The 19,250-nt window shown below is 44.0% G+C and overlaps 1 protein-coding gene across 1 annotated transcript in view; it reads right to left on the bottom strand.

Annotated features, from left to right (window-relative positions):
• The window catches only part of CACNG4 (calcium voltage-gated channel auxiliary subunit gamma 4), a 55,556-nt gene that overhangs the window by 10,690 nt on the left and 25,616 nt on the right, over positions 1-19,250 (bottom strand). Inside the window, exon 2 of the mRNA XM_038372361.2 lies at positions 4,896-4,979. Coding sequence (XP_038228289.1) covers positions 4,896-4,979 — 84 coding nt within the window. The remainder of the gene's footprint in view (positions 1-4,895; positions 4,980-19,250) is intronic.

The raw sequence follows: 19,250 nt of genomic DNA, 5'->3' as shown, positions 1-19,250 counted from the left end.
GGGGGCTAATTTCAGAAAGTGCTGAGCACCCCACCTTGGAATATCAGCATCCTTTAAGGTGCTTGGAGCTGGGCACCCAAACACTTAGTCATTCATGAATATCTTCATCAAAGGCAGAAAATTCATAGTAATAGAGTCACACTCATTCCCCTCCCCCATTCATGCTGCTCATTATGATTTCACTTAAACTAAAATGATTTCCTTAAAATGTTGCTCTATTACTAGAGAATACTTGCTACAGAAGCCAAATTCACAGCGTGGGCTGTTCTACTCCTAAGAATTAGCACCCCGGATAATATTTTCTTTATTAGTTAATTAACACACAAAGAGTCAAAACATGGCATTTTCTTCCCACACAATAGTACAGAGTTTTCCTTCTACAACATGTATTTTTGGTCCTGAAGTTTAAAAGCAGCTCGTGTACTGTGCAGAGTTTACATATGTCTCCCCATACTGGTAATAAAATGACAACACATCAAAAAATATTAAGGGAATCCAGTTTTTGCTTTCTCCTCTGTTTTTTCTTCTTTACTGTCCTGTCTCTTTGCATAGAATTTTCTGCGCAGCTATCCGTTATGACACCTCCGATGGTGAAGAAACTGCAGCACAGTTTCATACTTCTTCACACAGGGCTCAGAAAGCTCTGCCTTTCTGTTCTGGCTTTTACTTTCCCGTGGAAGGGCGTAGCTACATGAACAGTGTGGGTTACATTTTCAAAAATGGAAGCTGCAGACCACTGCAACAGCACATCCCTGGCTGCATAGGCAATTCCCCACTGCTATGTGCATGCAGTGCAGAAATTCATGCACAGTTACCCACGGGCCCCGATCCTGCAAGCTGCTCTGTGCCAATGCAGAGCCCCATTGCGTTCAGTGGGGCTCACTGGGGCCCCAACATCACACAGCAATTAAGCAAATGTTTACATTCCACTGAAGGGAATAGGAGTTAAGCCTATGCTTAAGTGCGGTGCGGAACAGGGATGGCTTGCTGAATCGGGGCCTTTGAGCAGAGGGGGTCTACCTGTGGAGCAGTTTGCAGGTTCAAAGTCTAAGGGCCGTATTTACAAAGGTATTTAAATGCCTAAATATGCAGCAAGGCACCTATTGCGAGTTACAAAGGCACCTATGGAGGATGGATGCCTAACTCATTTTTAGCTGTGTAGTAGCCGTGTTGGTGCCAGGAGATTAGACAGATAAGGTGGGTGAGGTAATATCTTTAATTGGACCAGCTTCTGATGGTGAGAGATATGAGCTTTCGAGCTCCATAGAGCTCTTCTTCCCATCTGGGAAATGTACTCCGAGTGTCACAGCTAAATACAAGACGAACAGATTATTTAGCATAACTAATTAACACATATTTCAAGGGACCATTCAGTGTAAAGTGGCCCCTTAACAACTCTCCAGTCATGGGGGGAAGCTGGCGGAGGTGTGTGATTTAAGTGGGTTATAGATTGTTGTAATAAATCCAGTGTTTCTGTTAAGTCTGAAGAAGAGCTCTGTGTTACTTCGAAAGCTCGTCTCTCTCACCAACAGAAGTTGATCCAATAAAAGACATTACCTCACCCACCTTGTCTCTCTAATATCCTGGGATCAACATGGCTACAGCAACATTGCATAGAACTTACCGTTCAGATGTATATTTTCTTGATTTCAACAAGCACCTGCAGTAGTTGCAGATGGAAGAGCAGATGCACTTTTGCAGAGACCAGATCTTCTTCTTCTTTTTTTTTTTTTAAATAATGCCCCTTCTCTTTCACCTGCTTGACTTTTATTATCTTAACACAGTTTGGCTGGGATAACTTGTGAGTGGGAGAGCCACAAATCATAGGCGCCGATTCTGTGGGTGCTCTGGGGCTGGAGCACTCACGGGGAAAAATTAGTGGGTGCTCTGCACCCACCGGCAGCCAAGTTCCCCGTCCTGTCCTACCCCACCACACCTCCTCCTCTGCCTCCTCCCTTGAGCGTGCCACGTCCCCGCTCCTCCGCCTACCTCCCAGCACTTGCTGCCACCAAACAGCTGTAGCAAGCTCTGGGAGGGAGGGGGAGGAGTGGGAATGTGGTGCGCTGAGGGGAAGAGGCAGGGTTGGGGCGGGGATTTGGGGAAGGAGTTGGAATAGGGGCAGGGAGGGGGTGGAGTTGGGGCGAGGACTTTGGGGAAAGGGTTGGAATGGGGATGGGAGGGGGTGGGGCATAGGTGGAGTCGGGGCAGGGCCGGGGACAGAGCGGGTCGAGCACCCACTGGCACCAGTAGAAGTTGGCACCTATGCCACAAATCATATGAATGAGTGATGCGGGCATTCCATACAAGAGCCAACAAAATCTCTGTTCTCTGCTCTGCAAGCACATGCTTTGTTTATGGCACATGTTTTAAGGAAAAGCTCATTTTGACAATGTTTAAAGTGTTACAGTTGATTTCACTGGTAGTATTGTCAAATCCTTTCATCTGTAAAGCCAGGTTACTGCATATACTGTAGCAAATCTCAGATCTCTTACCAGTATAATTTCTTTTCTCTACTTTTGCCTTATCCTAACTACCACATGTGGGTGGAGGAATTAGAACATTTTTATTGCCGGGTTCCTCTTATTTTTTTAAAAAAAAATAGTCAATAGGAGAACTGCTTGTCAGGATTTAATCTTAGCAGTTACATTTACCAGTTAGATAGTGGACGGAGTGCAGGTGTGCAGATCAAAGGAGCAAAATAAATTCAGTTTATTATTACAGAGCTCTCCCAGCACTCTAAAAAAAACCCCATCCCCACGGGGGAATAGCTCCCAGCATTGGGAGTGCGGCTTCCAGCATTGGTGCACTGTCTACACTGCCACTTTACAGCGCTGAAACTTGCGGCGCTCAGGGGAGTGTTATTTCACATTCCTGAGCGCTGTAAAGTGGCAGTGTAGACAAAACCTTTGTCATGCAGTCCATGGACAAAGTGCTACGAATACATTGGGGCAAATTCTCCTTTCATTTACACCAATGCAACTGCATTGGGTTGGTGTGTCCTCTATGAAATCAGCTGTTCCATTTTGGTAGCTCCAGAATTCATACGCCTGTCAACTTCTTACTATGCTGTGCTGTGTTCAGTCATCTGTTGTTTAAGTTTCTATGCAAACCTGTGGAAGAACTTTTTAAAAACCTATACCTAGTGGGGTTACTTTTACCACAAAAGATTGAGTACAAGTCTTCTGTGCACATGTGAGCAGTGATGGCATCTGTCATTTGTTTATTTAGTGGGACGTCTCAATGGTAAATAGGAAAATTGAAGTGTATATAAATCTCTTGATGGTATATGGGTTTTTAAACACACACACGTCTGATTTAAAGCCCACAGAAATCAATCAGTCAGTCTGTTGACTTCAGTGGGCTTTGGATTAATGTCCCATACTACTAACAATGTGAAACCTTCTCGTTTGTCTTTTGCCTGTTTATAGTACACTGGTATCAATGAAGCAGGCTGTACATCGTTTAACCACCATCTGAATCCTGAAAAATCCTGTGAACCTTCTGAGCTTAATGCGATCATCAAAGCTGTGGCTTTTTGATGCCCTTCACCTGAACAATTCAACACATAAATAGGGCCTCCCTTCCTGCAGCCCTGTCTTAACTGCACATTGATGAGGACTTAAAACGTGAGCCCAATTTTTTTTAATGCCAAGAAATTGAGAAAAATATGTGGTGAATTATACTGGAATTCTGGATAAGAGTTGGGGATGTGGCAAAGTTGCCAGAGATAGTCTGATCCTTATTCTAAATAATGGAAAAATATCCACTTCTGTTTGTCTAGCTAGGCATCCATATGGCCCTTATTACTGTAATGTCGTTGCAAGTGCCAGATCTCACAACCAAATGGCTTAAACTTTCCAAAGGTCTGAGTTGCAAATAACTTTACACAAATATAAGGGGGTACATTTTTCAAAATGCCTAAATGACTTAAGCCCCTAACTCCCATTTTCAAAAGGGACTTAGACCCAGAGCCTCAAAGGTATTGAAATATCAATGGGAATTAGTTGTCTAAATACCTTTTAAAAGTCTGGGCTTTAGGCAGGGGAGTGGTTCCTACCAAGCAACTTCCCAGGGATTACTGCAGGCTCAGTGATGTCCAGATACTGAACTCCACGTGCTTTGAGATAACTGATCAGGGAACTGCTCCCTTGGTACCCTGAGACCTATAATGAGCTGCCATGACCTTGCATCTGACCAGGCAACTTTACTCTCTCAAAAGTATCTCGGGGGTGGGGGGAAGGGGAAGAGAAGGAGGAGGAGTGAGAGTGCAGTGACCTGACCACAAAGTATACTTTTCAAATGAGAATTTTTTCCACACGGATTAGCAGGGCTGAACCTGGAACTATTTACCCACCTTTCTCTCCCTGTACATATAACCACGCATATCCCCGCCACCCCTCTGGAGTTTGAGATTTGGATGAAATGGGCCCCTGGTCCCAAATCCCCTGGTTTTGATATTGAAAAAATAGAGCTGGACTGATGTGACTTAGAGAACTCACAATCATGCCCATTTTTGACTCATCTGTTATAGAGATTGGCCCAAGCTACACCATTGCAATTTGGGGTGTGTTTGAAGCCAAAGTCTCTGGTCTCCCACTCCCAAATATAAGTTACTTTTATTAACATCAATGTGATGTGAGTACTGAGATTTCCCAGGGTTATGGTTTGGGCCATTATATGGTCTGGGGCCACTCGCAGTATTTGGATTGGATCAAGGCTCAGATTTCAAACATCTCCAAAGTCTGGGGTTCTTTGGATCCAGACTGCCAGTGTGGCGCAATCTCTATGGATGAAGAAACGTTGGGTTCTGAGTTAAGGAAGGTTTGTATCTAGCTACCCCAACAAGCTCCCTACTGCTTATCCTTGTTAAGGAGGCATGTTATTTTGACACTTACGGAGAAGGTATTCCGAGCTGTCATGGTCATAGTCATTGTCCTCAGGGAAATGGTTGATTCGGAAGCAATGTCCTTTGTAGATTCCTAAACAAGAACAAATCAAACAAGACATTGAAACACACAGAAAAAGGACCTATATAAATGGTCGTCTGCTAGTTCTGCTCCATTTCCCCCCCCCCCCCCCAGTGAGGCATTTATTCTCCTGTAGTGTTTGGTCTTCAATTTCCTCACACCAACAAGATAATCTAGACACCAGTCACACAGTGAGCTTCATGTGGACCCAGGGATCCATCCACAAAGTGCAGGAGCAAGGCCCAAAGGTTCAGATCAGTCTTTGTGTTTCTATTATTCATTAACCGGTGCTCTCACACTAGGGAATAAAATTCATCCAAGGTGAGTTATCTACTGCACAGAAGGGTTTGGTGTTGACCAAACAAAGATTTGAAAATCATCAGTTAATACCATTTTAGCTGGAGCACAGCTGCAACTTCTAGGACAGAGGTTGGCAAACTGCGGCCCACATCTGGCCCATGGGACCATCCTGCCTGGCCCCTGAGCTCCCGGATGGGGAGGCTAGGCCCTGGCCCCTCCCCTGCTGTCCCCCCTACCCCGCAGTCATGCTGCCATGTGGGCAGCACTCTGGGCAGCGGGGCTGCGTGCTCCTGCAGGGCAGCACAGCAGCATGTCTGGCTCTGGCCGGGCGGTGTGGCTGCCAGACATTGCTGCTCTGAGCGGCATGGTAAGGGGGCTGGGGCTGGGGGGTTGGATAAGGGGCAGAGGGTCCTGGGCAGCAGTCAGGGGACAAAGTTCAGGGGGGGTTGGATGGGTTGGGGATTCTGAGGGGGGCAGTCATGGGGGTGGGAAGTGGGAGGGGACAAATAGGGGGTGGGGGCCAGGCAGTTTGGGGAGGCACAGCCTTCCCTACCCGGCCCTCCGTACAGTTTTGCAACCCCGATGTGGCCCTCGGGCCAAAAAGTTTGCCCACCCCATTCTGGGATATGACTGTGGATTTACTTTACTCATAATAAGGATTTTCTAGAAAAGAATGGTTTCAGAGTAGCAGCCATGTTAGTCTGTATTCACAAAAAGAAAAGGAGTACTTGTGCCACAAGTACTCCTTTTCTTTTTTCTAAAAAAGAATGACTCAGCCAGGGGATTTCTGCTGTGCTCTGTGGCTCTCAACTGCAGGTCTTGCTACTACACAGTTCATTGAATTAATTCCCAGGATAAAGTGGCATGGTTACTTTATTTGTGATAACTGCTCGGGAATGTTCTCTATAATTCATTTCAATGGCTCTAAAAAACAGCTAAGTAGCTCATCCTGTGTGTGTAAATCACCCACCTGAATTGCCTGCAAGATGAATCACAGTAGTTCAGTTGCGAATTAGTATCTGCTAAGCAATTTTGTGGTACTGCCCTTTTTCGCTCTAGGCTGGTTTGCTGCTCTTTTATGGCTCTTAAATGAGGCAATCTGTCCAAAATATAGTTTTTAACCATCTTAAAAGCTTATTTTTACAGCAGTTCATTAAATGAAAGTGACTCTCTGCCAACACAACATACTCTCTGAGCATCTGAAATTGGGGTGGTTATTTCTTTGAGATGCTTGGTTGTGTCCAGATGCCAATTTCCCTATTCAGACATAATTTTTCCTCCCATTCATTTCTTTAAAAGCTATGTGTAGGAGAGGAATGGTTTGTTTTAAGTCAACGTTTTCCAAACGTTGTGACTCCCGACACAGTTAATGAAGCATTGCCCCTTGTTGCAAACAGGAAATAACTCTAGTATCACAGAGAGTATGATGTGGTAAGTATTCATAAATGCTGGCTTTTTAATGGCAACAGCTGTATGGTGGACTATGTAATTCAGGTTTCAGAGTAGCAGCCGTGTTAGTCTGTATTCGCAAAAAGAAAAGGAGTACTTGTGGCACCTTAGAGACTAACAAATTTATTTGAGCATATGCTTTCGTGAGCTACAGCTCACTTCGCATCCGATGAAGTGAGCTGTAGCTCACGAAAGCTTATGCTCAAATAAATTTGTTAGTCTCTAAGGTGCCACAAGTACTCCTTTTCTTTTTATGTAATTCAGGAGATTCACAATCAGTTATGGAGCTGTTCGCCGCTCAGTAAGGGAGTCAAACGCAGCCCAAGTTGTTATAATCTGTCAGCTGTTTTTTAGCTTATGTGCAGCCACCTGGTGATCTCAGTTTTGTTCTAGAAAGACTGGTGTCTCCATAACAAATCCTGATTTTTCATATGAGGCCATTTTTGGGAGTGTGAGCAGAGAAGCCAAGAACTGGATGGATATCGAGGCTTGGACTTAGATCTCATTCTTAGAGGGGCTTCCTTTCATGTAGGAGTTTAAACACATTGACAGGGTAAGATAGGGAAATATTGCACTGCTGCTGCCCATGCTGTTCCTGTCCCATGGATAGAGCCTTTCATTTTCCAGGGCCGTGCATCTGGAACATTTCAACACCAATACATTTACATGAAAGAATACAAACAGATAGGTACACATGATGAAGCTACACAAGTCAGACATTTCTAGAATACATCTAGATTTGAAATCCCGTTCCAACTTTCACGGGTGTTGGGATCTGGGGTTTCCCTTTGGCAAGTTATAGAAGGAATAGGCAGCTGTGACATTTGAAACTGAATCAAAGTCTGGATTCCAAAACTTCTCTCCCAATAAGTTTGTTGCAGTTCAGATCAAGGGTTTGGGTTCTGACTCTTGTCTAACATCTGGTATTTGATGGGTAGTAACAGCAACAGGCTAGGTACATTTTGTAAGCTCAGTGGGAGCTTACAAAAATCTCTGTGTGGCTCAACCTCACTGTCAAGAACTCCAGTGATATATTGGTTATCACCCAAATTGTTATTGTTTTTTGGCCACATAAACCGCAGTAGACTACAGTAACAAAGTTCGTGGCAGAACTGACCCCAAAAAATGCAACCAATATTTTTTCATAGGACTAAACTTTGAAATCAGTGCAAAATTGAAAGCAGTTCACGTGGAGGCTGTAGAAAAATGGTCAGCCAGGAAAATGTGGTGAGCATAAGAGCATCTCTTTGCTTATTAGCATAGCTGCAGAGTCTTCTCTTTGCTTGAACCAATTAAAACAAAAATAAAGTAACTAAGGACTGTACCAAAACTGAGTTTGAACAAAACATGCAGCACCTCCCACAACGAGTGTTAATGGCCTACAGAAAGTACAAAAGCTGTGAAATGTAGAAGATGACACAGGATTCCAGTACAATGTCTAATATCTGTACCCTAGAGTACAGAGTGGGGACAGATGTGGGGACCTGCATGAAAGACCCCCTAAGCTTATTTTTACCAGCTTAGGTTAAAAACTTCCCCAAGGTACAAACTTTGCCTTGTCCTTGAACCGTATGCTGCCACCATCAAGTGTGTTCAACAAAGAACAGGGAAAGAGCCCACTTGGAGATGTCTTCCCCCAAAATATCCCCCCAAGCCTACACCCCTTTTCCTGGGGAAGGCTTGATAAAAATCCTCACCAATTTGTACAGGTGAATACAGACCCAAACCCTTGGATCTTAAGAACAATGAAAAATCAATCAGAATTCTTCTTAGAAGAAGAATTTTAATTAAAGAAAAGATAAAAGAATCACCTCTGTAAAATCAGGATGGTAAATACCTTACAGGATAATCAAATTCAAAACATAGAGAATCCCTCTAGGAAAAACCTTAAGTTACAAAAAGACACAAAAAAGGAATATACATTCCATTCAGCACAGCATATTTTACCAGTCTTTAAACAAAAGGAAATCTAACGCATTTCTAGCTAGATTACTTACTGACTTAACAGAAGTTTCTGAGACTGCATTCCTGATCTGTTCCTGGCAAAAGCATCATACAGACAGCCTCTAGGCCCCAGCCCCAGTTCAGTGACTCTCTCCTGATAATCCAAAATAGAACATCAACTCTCAGTCTTCCATCCCAATTTCAGCTGGATGCAGACCCACCCAAACAGCTGGGCACAGTCTTGAGGGACTGTCTGTCTTTCTGCTTCCCAGCCCCTCCTGCCTGGAGTTTTTCCTTTTCCACAGTCTTTCCAGCTGGGCCTTTGCAGTCTCTCACCGGCTTGCACAGGGTATTTTCCAGGCTTCGCTCCTGAAGAGTTTTCCTCACAATCTCCTGCTTCTTGAGCTCCCCCCACTGATTCAGGCACTGCAGGAGACTTCTGGCTCCCAGCAATGTCTATGGACCTAGCTACAGTTTTCTGGACTTCTTCACTTCACTGCAACTTCTGGCTCCTTTTGTACTGGAATCACCTGATTCCTCTCAGGTGGGGCTCATGCTGTAATCAGGGTTGGCTTAGCCCTAAACCTTCCAACCCATGAGGCAGCTCACCGTGTTATAGTACCAGAGTCCTTATTTAACATGCATTGTCTATGGGGGAAGGCCATGCGTTTTGCTTACCATTCTTAAGATCTTCTGCTTTCACTAACCTCATCCACTGTACGACATTGTCTAGTCTTATTTCCCTTTGCACTTTCTCCTTTGGTATCATTCCATAAGCTCTATCCTCTTTCTTAGCTTGGAACCTAAATAGTTAAAGCATTCTCCTCCACTCCCCCACCCCCCGCTAATGGCACTAACTAGGCATTGCTATGATACTTATATTAATAGTTTTCCATAATAGTCTTAGTATGCAGCGTGGCTGGAGCGCCACATTTCTGAAGTGACCTATTTGGTGTCTTGAGTGTGCAACTTTTGCAGCCATAAATAGCAAGAGGCTCAGCAGTAGTTTGGGAAGCTTGAACTTCTTGTCCCTGCCACACCCTTTTCTCTTCAAATGTTCTTTAATTTCACAAGGTTGGAATCTATCATCATCGCTGATCTCCAGCAAACATCATTGAATATTCACGTCATCCTACGCAAAGTTCTCCAGCCATGTCGGAGAACTACTGCCTTTCTGCAGGCACTGATGTCTCCTGGGATATGGTGCAGATGTTGCTCTCTGCATTGAATATTAATATTTTTTCTCATCAGGTAAATGTCAAATTTCATACTAACTGGGGCCACATAGTAGCTCTAGAAATAATAGCTTGCAGGCACCAATGAGGACAGCATCTTCAATCAAATATCCCACATCATCCTGACTTCATTCATACTGGAATAAATCCAGAATACCTCTAATGATGTCAGTGTTACTCTCTATTTATATTAGGATTGAATGGATTGTATCCACCTAGACATCAGATACATTTTCATCCAGAACAAAAGCCAATTCTTTCTCATTTCTCTTTCCTGGCCTCTGCATATGGCAACATACACCAGGAAGTCTCTTTCAGGGCAGAGGATAGGCTGCTACTAGTCTGTCAATCATTAGAGGGGCCTGAAATGTCAGTTTTGTCTGCTACAACTTTGAGATCAGATAGTCATCCTGTTTGATGTAGCATTCATAATCGCAGAGTGACAACCCATATTTATTTTCACATTGTCAAACAGTGCTTTTCCCCACTGCTAGCACTACTAGGATTGAGTTTCCCTTAAGGGCGAGTTAGTTTGGTTTAATCCATCTAGTTTCCTATACTCTAGATTGTTATCAATTCTTCCTCATTAACATGGTGATCAACCACGACTTGAGAGGCCACTCTTTTGTGAGCACAGCACAATTCTAAAGCCTACCTCATGGTCCGTCAATTCCTCAGGAGAAAAGATAAAGGAACGGACATTTATGTCCTTCCAAATTCCCTCGTTAATTTATACTTTGACATTAATGTGGGCATGCAAGGCATGAGTCCTGCTCTCTGAAGTGAAGTAAATATATTCAGCATACTGTTAAGGCCAGATTCCCTTGATCTTCTGTTGTCTCACTTTTCCATACACGTTCTTAAGATACTGCCAACTCCCCATTAGCTCTTCCTTCTTTTAGAGCCTCTTGGAACTACAAAATCTCTAATTTCCTTCATCCACCTTGGTAGGAGAGTTGTGATTTGTAACTTGAACAAGCTAGCTTTGTAAACGGTAAGAACCAACACTCTGTGGCAATCTTTAGGGATGATTAGATCAGCTTCTCAAGTGTGTATCTGGCATATAACAGACCAAACAAAAAACCAAGAGTCCAGATCTAAATGTCGTGGCTTAGACCCATCTCCAATTCTTCCTGGGCACCTAGACTTTCTTCACTGTTCATGTGGCTTGTTACATTACATCACCAACCTAACTTTTTCTTGAAGGGAGGCTGTTATGCAAGGAAATGTTCACTTCCAGTGAGCCAGCAGGATTTGGACTGGGAGCAGTCAACACCCTTTGACTCCTTCACAGACCAGCATCCTAGGTTGCTCTCTGACTTTCATACTCACCTAGCACTTTTTCCATAAAAGCCAACAAAGGCTGGTGGGATACATTTCCACAGTACATGTTGGTGACATGCATTAATGATATGGTTACTGGAAAGTCGAAAGAGTAGCTCACATTAATGCTACCACTTGTGAGATCTCATGATGAATCAGAAATGTACATGTCATCATAGTACTTATTTCCTAGCATAGACCTGATTATTCAGTCTGCTACAATAGCAAAGAACATCTTTACCTTGACAGATAGTACAGAAATTACGGCAAAGGAAAGCATTGCTTTGACACTTTAAAGGGAAATTGTTCTAAATTACCCTCTATCATTTGACTCCTTTCCTTCTGTTAAACACATCCTTCTTGGATCCAATCTGCTCAACTCCCAGGGCACAGGACACTGTACATCAAAGCTTTTCTTCATGACATCTGAAAGGACAGCGTCAGACTTCCTGTGGCACTGGGCTAAAAGCACAGGGCCTGACACTTCTATCACTTGCCTTGGTGTAAAGCAGGAATAACTCAATTGAAGTTTATGGAATTACAACAGTGTAAATCTTGAGTAGGCAAGAGAGGAATCAGTCTTTTTTGTAAAGTGAAGTGGTTTGCAGGAGTAAGAACTATTTGTATGAATAAGCTACAGTACTTATGTTGTGCACAGGTAAGAATCAGAACACAATACAAATGTATACAATAGAAAATAGTTGATTTCAGGAACTCCTGTAATTGCACGGGAACAATTGTAATGACTGGCTGGTGACATCACAGCTCATAGCCACAAAGACAACAATCCCCAATATAAGGTTACAAGCCTTTTTATTGATACCATAAAAACTTTCAAAGGAAAAGTGTTACATTTGGGAAGGTGTGATGCACAAGTGCATTAATCAACTGATTAGGAATGCATGGAGTATTTTGACTTTGCTGGCATCATGTAAAATTTCCATATGTCTCTTCAATCTGTGGTTATCCATCACCAAACTTTGTCTCTTTGACACTTTTTTTAAAAAATTGGATATTAAAGAAATAATAGGGAAACATTACTCCATAAATCATTTTAATTGAAGGGAATTCTTGCAATATATCTTGCTCTACAATATAGCAACCTTGATTTGGGTCCTTATTCATTTCAGAGCAAACATGTTTTCCTCATTTCTATGCCAAATTGTTGAGAGTTATACATAGAAGCAATCTCCAGAGATTGATCATGCGCAATCAGTGATGCAGGACCAAAGCAAGACAAATGACTACAAGGGGTCCAAAGGTTAGGAGAAGGAGATGCGACCAGCTGCTTCAGGTCCAGACCTTGATGATGGCTGCGTTTTGGAGAACCCGGGCCAAAGGTTTCAAGCCCACCACAGAGCTGCATTAGCACAAAGGGTAGGCCACTGAGATAGACCATGCAATCCCCCTGAGGAAACTGTATTATACAGTTGGACACCCAAAGATGATGCCTAACCTTTTAAACATAATTGGGATGCAGTTAGAAAGACTGGAGTGAAAAATAAAGGGATCAAAAATGCTCCTGAAAATTAAATGCAACCTGGGAAGAAAATATAAAGAAAGCAGGTCTGAAGGATATGCAAAGTCATGACCCTATTGCAGGGGTTCTCAAACTTCATTGCAGTGTGACCCCCTTCTGACAACAAAAATTACTACATGACCCCAGGAGGGGGCACTGAATCATAGAATATCAGGGTTGGAAGGGACCTCAGGAGGTCATCTAGTCCAACCCCCTGCTCAAAGCAGGACCAATCCCCAACTAAATCATCCCAGCCAGGGCTTTGTCAAGCCTGACCTTAAAAACTTCTAAGGAAGGAGATTCCACCATCTACCTAGGTAATGCATTCCAGTGTTTCACCACCCTCCTAGTGGAAAAAGTTTTTCCTAATATCAACCTAAACCTCCCCCACTGCAACTTGAGACCATTACTCCTTGCTCTGTCATCTGCTACTACTGAGAACAGTCTAGATCCATCCTCTTTGGAACCCCCTTTCAGGTAGCTGAAAGCAGTTATCAAATAACCCCTCATTCTTCTTTTCCACAGACTAAACAATCCCAGTTCCCTCAGCCTCTCCTCATAAGTCATGTGTTCCAGTCCCCTAATCATTTTTGTTGCCCTCCGCTGGACTCTTTTCAATTTTTTCACATCCTTCTTGTAGTGTGGGGCCCAAAACTGGACACAGTACTCCAGATGAGGCCTCACCAATGTCGAATAGAGGGGAATGATCACGTCCCTCGATCTGCTGGCAATGCCCCTACTTATACATCCCAAAATGCCATTGGCCTTCTTGGCAACAAGGGCACACTGTTGACTCATATCCAGCTTCTCGTCCACTGTAACTCCTGGGTCCTTTTCTGCAGAACTGCTGCTGAGCCTTTCGGTCCCTAGTCTGTAGCGGTGCATGGGATTCTTCCGTCCTAAGTGCAGGACTCTGCACTTGTCCTTGTTGAACCTCATCAGATTTCTTTTGGCCCAATCCTCTAATTTGTCTAGGTCCCTTTGTATCCTATCCCTACCCTCCAGTGTATCTACTTCTCCTCCCAGTTTAGTGTCATCTGCAAACTTGCTGAGGGTGCAATCCACGCCATCCTCCAGATCCTTTATGAAGATATTGAACAAAACTGGCCCCAGGACCAACCCTTGGGGCATTCCACTTGATACCGGCTGCCAACTAGACATGGAGCCATTGATCACTACCCGACAATCTAGCCAACTTTCTATCCACCTTATAGTCCATTCATCCAGCCCATACTTCTTTAACTTGCTGGCAAGAATACTGTGGGAGACGATGTCAACAGCTTTTCTAAAGTCAAGGAACAACACGTCCACTGCTTGCCCCTCATCCACAGAGCCAGTTATCTCATCATAGAAAGCAATTAGATTAGTCAAGCATGACTTGCCCTTGGTGAATCCATGCTGACTGTTCCTGATCACTTTCCTCTCCTCTAAGTACTTCAGAATTGATTCCTAGAGGACCTGCTCCATGATTTTTCCAGGGACTAAGGTGAAGCTGACTGGCCTGTAGTTCCCAGGATCCTCCTTCTTCCCTTTTTTAAAGATGGACACTACATTAGCCTTTTTCCAGTCGTCCGGAACTTCCCCTGATCACCATGAGTTTTCAAAGATAATGGCCAATGGCTCTGCAATCACATCCGCCAACTCCTTTAGCATTCTTGGATGCAGCGCATCCGGCCCCATGGGCTTGTGCTGGTTCAGCTTTTCTAAATAGTCCTGAACCACTTCTCTCTCCACAGAGGGCTGGTCACCTCCTCCCCATGCTGTGCTGCCCAGTGCAGTAATCTGGGAGCTGACCTTGTTCGTGAAGATAGAGGCAAAAAAAGCATTGAGTACATTAGCTTTTTCCACATCCTCTGTCACTGAAGCTGGAGCCCACCTGAGCCCCACAACCCCAGGTGTGTGTGTGTGGGGGGGCAAAACCAAAGTCTGAGCCCCACCGCCCCAGGCGGAGGGAGCAAAGTCTAAGGTCAAACCTGAGCCCCGCTGTGATGGGTAGCTCCCCACTCCAGGGTGCCACCTGATATATTGAGCCCATCCGTTCCACCAGCTTGGGCTCCCTAACCCTGTCCTGCTGTGCCAGGCCCTCAAGCCCTCTCCAGCACACACATTCTGCAGCTGGGTGTGTCCCTACCGATGTGTAAAATAGACACTGAGATCAGCTCTGTGTGGGAAGACTCAGCTCAGGGATTGCTCAGCACTCAAGTGCACACCTCCTTTGGGATGCAAACCCAAAATTATATTTTCTTTGCTGCATAGAGATCTATACAGCGCAAGCTCATGAAATCCACCCCCGCCCTCAGTGTGGAGGAAGATATGCACATCTTTTTGCCCCCCCCCCCGCATTATGAGTTACACAAACTGGTTTTAGAATGAACAAAAAACAAGTTTATTAACTACAAAAGGTAGATTTTAAGTGATTATAAGGGATAGCAACAGATCAAAGCAGATTACTGAGCAAATAAAACAAAACACACAAACTAAGCTTATTGCACTAAATTAACTGGTTAATAGTAGCAAATTCTCACCCTAAATCTTGTTTTATGCAGAGTTTCTTGAAGGTAAATTGTACTGCTTGTTGCTTATATCTCTAGGTAATCCTTTCCCAGGCTAGACCTTTCTTGCCTGGGCTCACCCCCTCCCACACACCCCTCCCCCTGCCGCTTAGTTCCTTTGTTTCTTCAGGTGTTCTCAGCAGTCTTCCTTCTTGGGTTGAGAGGCAGTGGAGAAGAACCTAGATTAACTCACTCCCCAGCCTTAAATAGGATTTGCATATGGCGGGAAGCCTTTGTTTCCCAGTTTGACCCCCAACCCTCCTAGTGGAAAAGTACCAGCAGTCCAAGATGGTGTTCAGTACTAGGTGACATGCTCACATGACCCTGCACTGTCAAAGCAGCATCCCAGGAAAGGTCTCAGGAAGGAGGGAGATTAGTATCTTCAAAGTCCTATTGTTTTCCCTAATGGCCCATTCCAGTCTGATTGCATACTGTGTGGTGGGCGTTCCCCAGATGAAAACACAGTTGTAATTGTTACATAGTCAACATTCCTAACTTCAGATACAGAAATAAAATTTTTATTAAGAGGATGTTAAAAAAAAGTGAACGGTACAGAGTTTAAGCATAGAAGTTTCTGGTTATCAGGGAATAACATACAGATTATCAAGGGTTGCGAAGTTCAGTTTAAAATCGGGTGGCATAAGGAATACATAATCTGGAATATCTCTGATTGGGTGATACATGCATATGTAACCCACACACCTCTTGGGTGTGGTGTTCTGTCCCATATGGTGGCACCAAGACCACTTAGAGAGAGAGATAAAATGAGTCCGCTCTACAGCCTTAGCTAACAGCCAGTTGGCTCTTAGCTCATGTTGTAGAAGCTCATGCACTAAATTCTAGAGGTCCCCGGTTCGATACTGGGGTCTGTCAGTGTTACACATACAAATTGGATAATTACATTCAGTAAATCATAACCTTTCCAATGATACCTCTCATTCCCCGTCTTGCATAAAACATATCTTAGGTATGCCATATTCATATCAGAGGCATATCTCTATGAAGAATATGGGGTGTAGCATCACAGCTGCCACCCAGGGCTGAAGCCTTCAGCCCTTGGCGGTGGGGCTCGGGCTTTGGCCCCGGGTAGTAGGGCTCGGGCTCCAGCATCATCCCAGGCCTCAGCAAGTCTAACGCCAGCCCTGGTGACCCCATTAAAATGGGGTCTCAACCCACTTTGGAGTCCCAACCCACAGTTTGAGAACTGCTGCCCTATTGCATCACGGGGTTATTGTTGATTTAATGATAGTTAATTATTATTAGTAGTATATACAGGGCTTGAAATAACTGGTACAAGCCAGCTCCATAACGAAGTCAGATGTCTCCTCTCCATATTACTTGTCTAAGTGCAGGTGGTGGGGAAGAGATGGGGTACCACCTGTTGGCACTCAGAGATGGACTGAAAACAAGGGCCCGGCTACCTACCATGGTGCTCATCACCATAGAGATCTATGAGCAGCGATAAAGCCAGGCAGCAGGGAGTGGCTGTGGGTAAAATTGCCAGAGGGGCTGGGTGAGGGGCGCTTCTTGTGAAGCTGTGGAGAAAATGCAGGAGAATGAGGGCTGCAAAGATACAGCTCGGGAGGAGGAATGGGCAAGTAAAGGAGAAGGAGGAAGGGGAGGAAGAAACTAAAGAGAGGTGTGATTAAGGAGGAAGAGATAAGACCTCATGGGGAGAAAGGAAGGAGGAGGTGGCTGTGGGGAGGAAGGGAGCTGTGGAAGAAAGTAGGGAGGAAGCTGAGGAGAGAGCTCAGAAAAATGAGGAGATGTTTGGGAGGATGGGCTGCAGGAGAGGAGAGAGCTTGACAACTTGGCAGGGCTTTGGGAGATGGAGGATCAGATGGCTACCCTAGGTCTTTTTATGGGAAGTGGTCTTTGTTTTCCTTGAGTCTGAATCCCTTTTCACCTATGTGTGTGTGTGCATACACCTCTCCACTGTTTCTTAACAGTCACTGTTTGGCATAGATATGCTGATATAGTGACACGAATCAAAAAGGGTATATGTGTATGTATACAGTGGCTGGCTAATGATAATTAAAAGCTTGCAATTGAAACATTTAATCCCCAATTGACTAAAAATTTTAAAACTAACAAGTGAAACAGCAATAATCAAAATGTAGACAAATCACAAACAAGATCAGTTTTAATGAGCAGGAACAGAGGAGAACTCATCTGAGTCCTGGATCTTAAATGTTCTATTGTCTAAGGAAAGCTAGACATAAAAATGAGAGAAAGCACAAGGCAGTGTTTGCTCTTTTAGCTTTAATTATTCATTAGATGTGTTTTCATTTCTGCTGAGATTCAGAACAACACACTTTGGCAGGCTGCTCTTCAGTTTACAGAAGCTGTAAGTTCTCCGTTACACCAGCTAATAAACACAACTGAATATAACTGTCTGGTTATATTTGCAGAAGTAGCCCTAGGAAAATTGGTTAATGAATCGGAAATGACTTAATCAATGTTATTCACTCCCAAGAATGCAAAGCATGGAATGCAAATCTGCACTGCACTAAAGCACAGGTGCATAAATATTTTATTGATAAGAGGTCTGAGTTCACGTCCTTACATCTGTTTTTTTAGTTCAGAATCACTTCCACTCTGAAATGCCTCAATCTCACTGAGGAAGGAATGATGGTGGTGGTCATGGCTTGACAGAGTTCTTACAACTACAATATCTACCTGCTGAAGTGAAGAAACAGATTGACAGAGCCAGAAGAGTACCCAGAAGTCACCTACTACAGGACAGGCCCAACAAAGAAAATAACAGAATGCCACTAGCCACCACCTTCAGCCCCCAACTAAAACCTCTCCAACGCATCATCAAGGATCTACAACCTATCCTGAAGGACGACACATCACTCTCACAGACCTTGGGAGACAGGCCAGTCTTTGCTTACAGACAGCCCCCCAACCTGAAGCAAATACTCACCAGCAACCACACACCACACAACAGAACCACTAACCTAGGAACCTATCCTTGCAACAAAGCCCGTTGCCAACTCTGTCCACATATCTATTCAGGGAACAACATCATAGGGCCTAATCACATCAGCCACACTATCAGAGTCTCGTTCACCTGCGCATCTACCAATCTGATATATGCCATCATGTGTCAGCAATGCCCCTCTGCCATGTATATTGGCCAAACCGGGCAATCTCTACATAAAAGAATAAATGGACACAAATCAGATGTCAAGAATTATAACATTCAAAAACCAGTCGGAGAATACTTCAATCTCTTTGGTCACTCGATTACAGACCTAAAAGTGGCAATTCTTCAACAAAACAACTTCAAAACCAGACTCCAACGAGAGACTGCTGAATTGGAATTAATTTGCAAACTGGATACAATTAACTTGGGCTTGAATAAAGACTGGGAGTGGATGGGTCATTACACAAAGTAAAACTATTTCCCCATGTTTATTCCCCTGGCTGTTCCTCAGATGTTCTTGTCAACTGCTGGAAATGTCCCACCTTGATTATCACTACAAAAGGTTCCCCTGTCCTCCCCCCCCCCCGCTCTCCTGCTGGTAATAGCTCACCTTACCTGATCATTCGCCTTACAGTGTATATGGTAACACCCATTGTTTCATGTTCTCTAGATATATAAATCTCCCCACTGTATTTTCCATTGAATGCATTCGATGAAGTGAGCTGTAGCTCACAAAAGCTTATGCTCAAATAAATTTGTTAGTCTCTAAGGTGCCACAAGTCCTCCTTTTCTTTTTGCAGATACAGACTAACACGGCTGCTACTCTGAAACTTCCAAGGTGGACACACTATTCCAAAATAAAAGTGACCTTCTAATAGCATAGTTTATACCAATATAGCTATAGAAGTGTATCATCAGGCTATAGTTTTGCTGGTCAATCTCCCTGTGTAGCCAAGGCCTAAGTCACTTAAGTGCTTTTCAAAATCCCACCCAGGGTGAGTTTTCCTCCAGGATGCAGGGGCATTGCTG

Source organism: Dermochelys coriacea, chromosome 14 (assembly GCF_009764565.3).
Source record: "Dermochelys coriacea isolate rDerCor1 chromosome 14, rDerCor1.pri.v4, whole genome shotgun sequence".
NCBI classification, from domain to species: Eukaryota; Metazoa; Chordata; order Testudines; family Dermochelyidae; genus Dermochelys; species Dermochelys coriacea.
The sequence above is the reverse complement of the archived record's forward strand: the minus strand, read 5'-3'. Positions and strand labels throughout refer to the sequence as shown.